At 40.9% G+C, this 9,503-nt stretch overlaps 1 protein-coding gene across 4 annotated transcripts in view; it reads left to right on the top strand.

Annotated features, from left to right (window-relative positions):
• Window positions 1-8,717, top strand: part of PLXNB2 (plexin B2) — a 248,050-nt gene extending 239,333 nt beyond the window's left edge. For all 4 annotated transcript variants that reach the window (XM_048934711.1, XM_048934511.1, XM_048934604.1 and 1 more), the window contains exons 34-39: window positions 709-869; window positions 1,434-1,581; window positions 2,099-2,163; window positions 2,878-2,953; window positions 4,872-4,946; window positions 8,412-8,717. In XM_048934711.1, the coding sequence (XP_048790668.1) occupies window positions 709-869; window positions 1,434-1,581; window positions 2,099-2,163; window positions 2,878-2,953; window positions 4,872-4,946; window positions 8,412-8,516 (630 nt within the window). In that variant the 3' untranslated portion in view covers window positions 8,517-8,717. The remainder of the gene's footprint in view (window positions 1-708; window positions 870-1,433; window positions 1,582-2,098; window positions 2,164-2,877; window positions 2,954-4,871; window positions 4,947-8,411) is intronic.
• Window positions 8,718-9,503: the final 786 nt, after the last annotated feature.

Raw genomic sequence — 9,503 nt, 5'->3', positions numbered from 1 at the left:
CTCGAGTGATGAAGAAAGAGAGGATGCAACCCTTCTCCCAGTGTCTCTAGGGCCAACTGACTGACTGAGGAGAAACTACATGTGGCCTCAACAAAGCCTTCTCTAAAACACAGGGACAGTCTCAGAAGTGATAGTCTGTAAGGTCCAGGCAGGTGCAGGGATCCAGTCAGAAGTGCAGCCCCCTAGGGATGCTTCACCCCTCACACTTGGTAGAGCTTGTAAAGCTGGATATCTGATGAGACCCAAGTGCTTTCCATAACAAGACAAATGGTACTTTTTCCTCCCAGTCTGTATCTAAAATTGTTTTACTGGTACATGATGCTCTGGAGTCTGAGCAAATGGAGGTGGGAAGCTGCAAAACAATTAGAAAATTGCTATTTTTACATGGACAATGACCTTGAATTGTATATCTTTTGTATACTTAGCTACTGGGTTCTGCTATATTTCTGTCAGGCAGAAGCTTTCTGTGTTAACCAAACAATAGCTGATTAAATCAGCCTTTAGATTACAGCATAAAATTGTTCTCTAGAAGGTCTTCACTGTTTGAGATGTTTGCAAGTTCATTGCATTAAGGAGTTTTTGTCATTGGACAGCATCAGCACTCAGAATTGAGGGCCGTCAGTAACTGCAACTGCATTAAAGGATGGCACTGAGGCCTGCAATGCAAAATTTCTTTTTATTCACATTTATTCAAAATTTATATTTTAGGGAACACTTCAGCAGTTTGTAGATGACTTCTTTCATAGTGTGCTCAACTCAAACCATGTAGTGCCACCAGCTGTGAAATACTTCTTTGACTTTCTTGATGAGCAAGCAGAGAAACACGACATCAAGGATGAAGATACCATTCACATCTGGAAAACAAACAGGTATGAACACAGTAGGGAAATGGGAGTGTGATTGCCAGGTATGTGCTGGCACTATCACCACAAATCAAAGTAGATATCATTTGTAATTCTCAGAATCATTTTAATTGAGATAATATGATCAAAAGGATTTCCTGTCTACAAGTCACAAAAATGAAAGTCACCTACCTACAGGAGAGTAGTAGGCAGATTACTTTCTTTGCTTTTCATCTTTCCTCAGAGAAGAGGAAAGCAAAAGGCAAAAGGGACCAGAGTTGCCAGTGCACAAAATCTAAGAAAATGTTGGTCAGGTAGTTTCTCTAACCACACAGGCATCTCCTCTTGCTGTTCTGAGGCACTCAGGATTCTTCTCCAACAAGCTTTTCTTATTTTTCTGCTAGAGTTGTAAAGGCTTTGTTTCCAGACATGGAAAATAGACAAAAGACAGCCTGTGTAATTGTTGAAATATAAAATTAAGTTTCAGAGTAGTGAGGAGATCAAAATGCAAAACCCGTATTTAATTCCACTTGTTGTTGTAGAACATTTATTGTGCAGATTTTTTTTTTTACCTTTTTCCTTTCTTCTCAGCTTGCCTCTTAGATTCTGGGTAAACATACTGAAAAATCCCCATTTCATCTTTGATGTTCACGTTCATGAAGTAGTGGATGCTTCCTTGTCAGTCATTGCACAGACTTTCATGGATGCTTGCACAAGAACAGAGCACAAATTAAGCAGAGTAAGTAATTTGCATTCTACATCCTGACTACATTCATGCCTGACAAGACACAGGGCATTGTCCTAGACAATACCAATTCTCTGAGAAGATACAGCAGTGATAGTTTCCTTCCAGTTTTATAATGAAGTTAGCATTTCACCACTTAGCAGGTTGGTGAGCCTGTCAATGTTACTGTGCAGTCTGCCAACTGATAGTCCTAAAAAGCAGAAAATATCAACTGCTTTTAAAAAAAAAGCAAGTTTAAGAACCGATTATTTCATGTCCACCGTAATTTAAAATCATCTTCCAGTGATACATTTGTCAAACCCAACAATAATGCTGTATTTAAAGACAGTCTCCCCCATGTATCGAAGTAAATGTTCATAATGATAATAATGTTAATAATAAGCACTGGAATGTTAAAATCTGCAAAGCTCAAGTGCATACGATTAGAAAGGCTTGACCTTAGGTTCTTGACTTCATGTTGCCTGTTAGATGGTTCATAAATCAACCAAGTTTCCATTCTGATTTTTTTCAGGATTCTCCAAGTAATAAATTACTTTATGCGAAAGAGATCTCTAATTATAAGAAAATGGTGGAAGAGTAAGTATAAAGAGACTTTCCTTGTTGATGCAGAGTTGTTAGCGTTTTAAGCTTTGCAAATACACTCAGTAACAGGAAAAATCAATGCAGAGGCAAAAAGTCAGCAGTCAAATGTAAAAAATTTTACACCTGAATGTTAAAACGTTCCCTTGGCAGCAGTGTTCAAATGAAGTGTCATTGTGACCCAGTGCAACAGATGGACAGAGTTATTTGGGGAGCACACAGTGCTGTTCTCCATGATGACTGTTCTTATCCACTCATCTGTCTAACCAGTGCTGCACTTCCATTACTGAGTAGGAATCAAATCCTAAAACATTTTCACAACAACATTATTTCTATCCAGTCTCTGACTTTATTCAATTACTGATTTGGGAATTGTATGAATACCGCCAGGACCTGCTGCAGGACACAACTCTCACTGGCTGGTTACTTCGGAAGTTTTAACACCTGCAATAATCATCATTGGGGTAATAAGTAGATTCCTGTCCTGTGCTACGGGCCTGCGCAAGCTGGTGCAATTTGCCTTTCTTACAGGGGTATCAAGTACCAATGACTGCTGGGAGATTGAGGAGCTAAGTGAGTCACTGCCCTGCTGTGGTAGAACATCTGCACTATTAGGAAAGCTGTTTAAAGGAATTACAAAATCAAAACACTGGATTACCAGGAAACCACAGTGTATCTCATCTAAGTGAAATTTGTTTTCATTTGTTGCAGTTACTACAAAGGTATTCGTCAGATGGTACCGGTCAGTGACCAAGATATGAATACCCATCTAGCAGAAATCTCTAGGGTAAGAATGAATTAAGTTTCCTTGTCCTGAAATGGAAGCCAAGTATAGCACTGTTTTTGTCTTCTCGTTCTATCTTGACGAGTGGGGTTTTTGTGTATTTAAGCATCAAATGAGCTACTTCATATCTCTTTGATAAACTCCTGCTTGTTGCAGTGCATTTGGGCTTTTTGAAGTGTTGATTAGTGAATGGAATCAAGAATGGTTGTCATCACAAATCTCTTTGAGTGATGTAGATGCCAGTGCAGAGTACTTAGACTTTTTCACATCTGTTGTGGAAAAATTCCAGCACTGTTGAAAGGTATTTTCTCTTTGCAGCACATAGGTGATTTTTAGCATTGACTATACTGATAACAAGTACATAACAAGTAGTGACTGGGTTCAGAGTGCTACCACATCAAGAATTTGACTCCAGAAATGAAAGGCAATTTGCATACGTTAAGTACAGCACATTTTAGTGCTGTCTATATGAAGGCAATATTTTTACTTTACCACAAGAAGCTCATCATGAGCTTGCTTGATTTGCACTTTTTCTTTTCACAGTACAGGCTCTCTGGTGTTACCTGTAATGGAGGAGAGCAGAGGAGGTTGGTTGCTAGCTGTGGGCATCAACTGGGGATTTAGGGAGCAAAATCTGCTTCATTCTTGCAAAAGCCTGTGTTGCTCAGCTTAGCTAGGCCAGGCCCGTGCTTTCCAAGCACTTGATTCAACTCAGAGAACCTGCAGAAGCCCTTGCCAATCTGAAAGAGTACTGAATACTGTACACAGTGACTGGTTTGTTTACTTGCTTATGTTATTTCAAGAGTCCTGTTGCTATAAAGAAATGTGGGGATTCTCATGGTTTGTTTATTTCAATGCCCTTAGGACCTCGCATTTTGCAGATCATCCTCAGGAGAATCTTTCTATTTTCTGTCAGTCACTGCAAAGCTCACATGTGGTGACATTTCATTTTCCAGTTCATTTTATTGATTTAAAAAATGGTAATTAAAAGTAAGTTCAGAAGAATGTCTTAAAATCAGCATAATATGTTGATCATTTCTAATTACACTATAAATTATGATCAAAGTAAGCGTGAAAAGACTGACAGAACATTGCAAATTTTGACCAGCTCTGGAAGTGACTTTGTAGGGTAAGAAAAGATGGATGTTACTCTGCTGCTTTATGGCTTGGATACTCATTTATGCCAGAAGCTTTTTTGCCATTCTTTTATTTTCTTAACTGGTTTAAAAATCTAAAATTTCTGCAATTCAAGAGACTTGAATTCTATGATATGGATGAAAAGCATCTGTTTAGGACAGGTGGAGCACAGTCACTGTGTAGTTAAATGTCATGAGGGGAATGGAGGGAGAGGTAATGGAAGGGACAATTCTAGCTTCATTTTAAACTCCTTTTCTCTTAACCTTTCTGTCTCTCTTCTTTCCATCTTCAAGACTCAAATGGCTTTTTCCAAACATACATGCCTTTGCTCTCTTGATGAGTCACACCTTTCTTGTAGTGAGGTATGAACTCCTACAAACAGTTGTAAAGAGCTGAAGAAATGATTTCAAACAAACACAGCGGTGACAAAACCAATGTGTGGTATTTCAGCAGTACTTAGATTACTGAACAGCTTAGTTCACCCATGCACTTAACAGATGTTACAGCTGTGATCTGTGGTTTGACAAAGTTCAAAATATTTTCCACGTTCTGTGTTGGAGCTGCAGACAGGCTGGAAAAACAACAGTGGGAAAATCTAGATCTCAAAATCACCAGACAAAAGTTTTTTCACTCCTTTTTCCTCCACGTAGCAGGAGGTAAAAGATACAGAACTTGAATATGAAAACGGGACTGTCTGCTGTATCCAACAGTCATGTGTGTGCATAACTTTCAACTGTCTGTGATGCAATTTTGACATTTGCTGCTCATGTGTGTTGTTTAACAGGCACATACTGATTCCTTGAACACGCTTGTGGCTCTACACCAACTCTACCAGTACACTAACAAATACTATGATGAGGTAAGAAGCGGGGTTTCTTTTCTTTTGTATGTAATAACAATAAAAAGTTACAAAGGCTGACCTTCCCTGGATAATGAGGTAAAAGCAGCGTTGAACAGAAAGCTCTAACTCTGTGGTCAGACGTGTTCCTTGGAAATTACATTGCTCAAGGGTGTGTTCTTAGAAATGAAGTTTCACTATGGGGTATCCGATTTTGTCAGTGATTGCTTAATGAGATCTGAAAGAAAAATAGATTTAAAAATCCTTTCTCTTCCAGTTCTACCATCCAGATTCCAAGAATTAGGAAATAAGGATGTCACCGAGCAAAAAGCAGTCATCAGAGCCTTTGTCAGGTTTTAAGACATTAGTTTTTTTCTACTAGGAACAATCCATTAAATTTGCTTTGTTTCTAGGAATGGGACAGTGCCTCTTTCATTAGTTAAGATGCACTTAGAACTTCCATGTGTGCTGTTGCTCCCAATTTGCCTTGCCAAATGAAGTGCCTGCCCAAGGTAAACCGCGGCAGAACAACTGCTGAGAACAGATTCAAAAGGAGGCTCACAGATTCAGTCCAAAGTGTTTCTTGGATTCTTCAGGCCCTGAGCAAAGGGGGACAAAGAATATCCCAGTGTCGCTGGGCTGTGGCTACGGCTCTCCAAATTTAATCTGAAAACAAAAAGAGAGAGGGAAACTTTTATCCAAAGGTTTCCATGGAAATGAATGCCTCCAGAAAACTCTCAGAATTAAATCAAAGCAAGTAAGAACAGATGCTGAATCAAAAAAAAAGAGTGCAGCACATGTGAGCTCGCTTCAGTTTGTCTTGCACCTCAGCACAGTTCTTGTTTTCACTTAAATATAGCACTAAAAGCAGTGAGTCTGATACCCGGCTTCACTGCAGCTGCTTCCTACAGCTTTAAAACAGACATAAGCAAAGAGAACCAACTCATCTTGAGACATCTTGCAATGGGGTTAGTAGGAAAAGTGTTTGGAGATTCACAGTCAAACCTAATGGCTTTGATTTACACATCCCCGGAGCTGAGTAAACTTCTTTTCAACATATTCCAGAATATCTGGAAAAAGCTGACTTGTATCCTGGGCTGCATCAGAAGAGTGGTGGCCAGCAGGGAAAGGGAGGTGCTTCAGCCTCTATGCTCTGCCCTCATAAAAGCCCACCTGCAGTACTGCGGTCCGCTTTGGGGACCTCAATATAAGGATATGGACCTGTTGGAGTAGGTCCAGAAGAGGGCCACAAAGATGATCAGAGACTGGAGCATCTCTTCCATGAAGGCAGGCTGAGAGAGTTGGGGTCATTTGGCTTGGAGAAGAGCAGGCTTCAGGGTGTCCCGATAGCAGCCTTTTGGTGCCTGAAGGAGACTCCTCCAGGAAGTGTATGAGAGGAGAAGGGATAGTGATTTTAAATTAAAAGAGGTTCAGATTAGGTATCAGGAAGAAATTCTTTACTCAGAGGGTGGTGAGGCACCGGCACAAGTTGCCTAGAGAAGCTGTGAGTGTCCCATCCCTGGAGGTGTTCCACAACAGGTTGGATGGGGCACTGGGCAGCCTGAGCTGGTGGGTGGCAGCCTGCCCATGGCAGGGGCTGGGTGGGCTTTGAGGTGCCTTCCAACCCCAGTCATTCTGTGATCTCTTTGTCCTGACCTGTTATGGAAACACCCAAGGAACCTGTGTGACAGGTGAACCATAAAGCCCTGCTTCTCCCACATCCCCTTGTCTCTGCTCCCTGCTGTGGTTTTGGGATTCTCCAATTTGGAGGCTGGCACAGATGGCGCCTGCTCTCTGCTCAGCCATCAGTTGGCGCTTATCAGGGGCGAGGCAGCAAACAACAAAGCAGAGCTGCAGCCCTTTCTTTTGCATACATCACTGTACAACAACGAGATGCCTGTGATCAAAAGGCTGCTAATTCGGAGTTAGGGAGATAATACGTCAAGAACTATTCAGGAAAATTAATTGAGCTTATTTATTTTCCATAAAAATGCTTTAATTTGCATAAATTGGAACATTATGCGATGGCCCTTATCTTTGTTGCTGAAGCAGCGGCTGCAGAACACGCTGCCCCCTGTGCATCTCTGCAGGGCTTGACAGTGACTAAGTGGGTAAGCTCTAATTGTCCACATTTATGTGAAGGTTACATTCACCAGCAGAGATAATCATGAATTATTTAGTCTCGATTTGAGGCGTTACAGCTAGGTGTAAATGTTTAAATTAGGGGAACAATATCAAATTAAATTAGGCCCTATTTAAATACCGTAATAAGAGTTTATTAACTCTGTCTTGTAAAAATGTTTTCACACTTTGAAAACAAATCCATTAAAATAATGATTTCTAAACAAATTTGCTCCAGTGTTTGAAACTCTAATGCCATACCAGTCCTCAAAAGGGAAATTATTAGCTGGATTGAAACTGACTGCATTAATCTCCATTGTCAATAAAGCTCACGAAGCAGCGGGAACCGCAGGCAGTGACAGGCAGACTCTATTTCTCCAGCCCTTATATTTGCCGACTTAGGTAGTATTTAAACACAGCTAAAGGTGTCTGCTTGCTGACAGCGGCTGACTTTTATTAATAAAGCCGGCTGTAGAAAAAGAACAGTTTTGCCATACCGTGCATTCCCCTAATGGAGAAATCTAACAGTTGGTGGAAGAGTTTCCCTAAAGGATGGTAGGAATGAAAACCTTTCAAAACCTTTGAAATTTGATCTAGAGAAGCCCTTAAAAACTCTATTTGAAGAAAAACCTTCTCATAACAGCTGACCTTTTCGAGCTCTCGTTTTGAAATCCCTCGTGCCTTGGCGTGGGGCCTTCCTGCACATACCCTTCCTGCACATACCTTTCCTGCACATACCCTTCCTGCACACACTCCATACGGTGGGGCTGCGTGAGGGCCGCTGCTCCGATGGGCTCTATGGGCTCTGGTGCTTCCTGAGCCGTGCACAGCTCTACCTGGGGAAGCAAAGGGGGGGCTGGCAGCTCGACGGCACTGTGACGACCCGTCTCCTTCAGCTCACTGCTCACAGACTGCCAACACTTAGTACTGCCCTCACTTGTGCCACCCAGGAGCTGCCCATAGCCAAAGCCAATGGGAGAGAGCTTTAATTACTGCTGGTAAATGACCCTCGAGGGTGTTCTGCAGGTAAAACTCTTAACTGGCTGTAAAGGCGGTGTTTCTGATGTTTCTCCCGCTGTCTGCTCCACCTTGCAGTGCAATATTTCAAAAGTGCTATCTATTAATTTTCTTGGATCCCAGCGTAATGCAAAACATTGTGGTAACTTAGATAAAATAACGGAGGCTGTCACTTTTACTGTCTTCGTGTGTAGAACAGAATGTGGGACCCATAGAAGGACCTTATCTCCAGCACCAGGTGAATGCAAAAGGCTTGGAAACCAAAGCAGTGTCAGACACTCGGTCTGGGAACGGCGTCGTATATTTTAAGCTAAAGGATTCTAAACATTCTGTGTTTATTTCTTCCAGATTATAAATGCACTTGAAGAGGATCCAGCTGCACAAAAAATGCAGCTTGCCTTCCGTTTACAGCAAATAGCAGCTGCGTTAGAGAATAAAGTGACTGACCTTTGACTCGAAAGCCGCAATAAAGAAATCTGATCTGAAGATGTTCAAATTCATTCTTCCTGTTAAGGAAATAGTGTTCTATTTTTTAATGTGTAATTACAACTTTAAATGAAAGATTTCATGTTTTTTTGATAGCAGAGGTGTAATGTAAAAAATTTTTACTGTAAATTATGCTTCTAATTAAAAGCTGTGTTGTGTGTAAATGAATCTTCTGTGGGAAGGAGAGTCCTTTGGCTGGGGGCAGGGTGGGGGGTGGAGGAAGGCGAGTCTGTAGTTCAGTTAATTGCATACAATCTAAGACATCAGCATTTAGAATTCATTATGCAAGTAAACTCAATATTATAGCATCCTTTATATTTTAAGCAATATTTGTACTAGGAAAATAACCGCATATTCAGAGAACCATGCAATATCCCCTTTTATTTTGATAACTGGAAATTGACTTCCACGTAGCTCCAAAACTTCGTCTGTGCTCAGAACGTAGTAAACAACGTGACCACTTTCTCTGTGAGATCTGCCAATGGGTTTTGCTGCCACACACAGTTCTTAGGTTAATTATTTATGCCCACAGTAAAGCACAGTCCTGCGCCCAGCACAGTTGGCTGCAATGGAAGTGACAGTGATGCCGTGGCTGTGAGGAGGGTTCTTCTGATAGAGAGCCTCTTTTGGTTCAGAAGTCACCGCAAAGGAGAATTAGTCCTTAAATCTTCACAACCCTTTGTTATCAATGTGAGTTTAATGATATATGCTAATGTGCCTTACTTGTACTAATTCTGTGAATCTGATGAATGGTTTTGTAAAAAGAAGCAGATCAGAAAAAGAAATATTTATGTGCTATTGAATGACTTTTGTGTGAAAACCATGACCAGCAGAATGCTTGTAATTAGCCGCTTGCCGAGAGTGTGTTGTTTAACATGATCTGATTATGTATAATATCTTATTTTAGAATGGTTCTGATGATTTTTTTATTTGGAACTGTCCTAGAATTACCAT

This window comes from Lagopus muta, chromosome 1, assembly GCF_023343835.1.
Source record: "Lagopus muta isolate bLagMut1 chromosome 1, bLagMut1 primary, whole genome shotgun sequence".
NCBI classification, from domain to species: domain Eukaryota; kingdom Metazoa; phylum Chordata; class Aves; order Galliformes; family Phasianidae; genus Lagopus; species Lagopus muta.
This window is presented reverse-complemented; position numbering and strand designations above follow the sequence as displayed.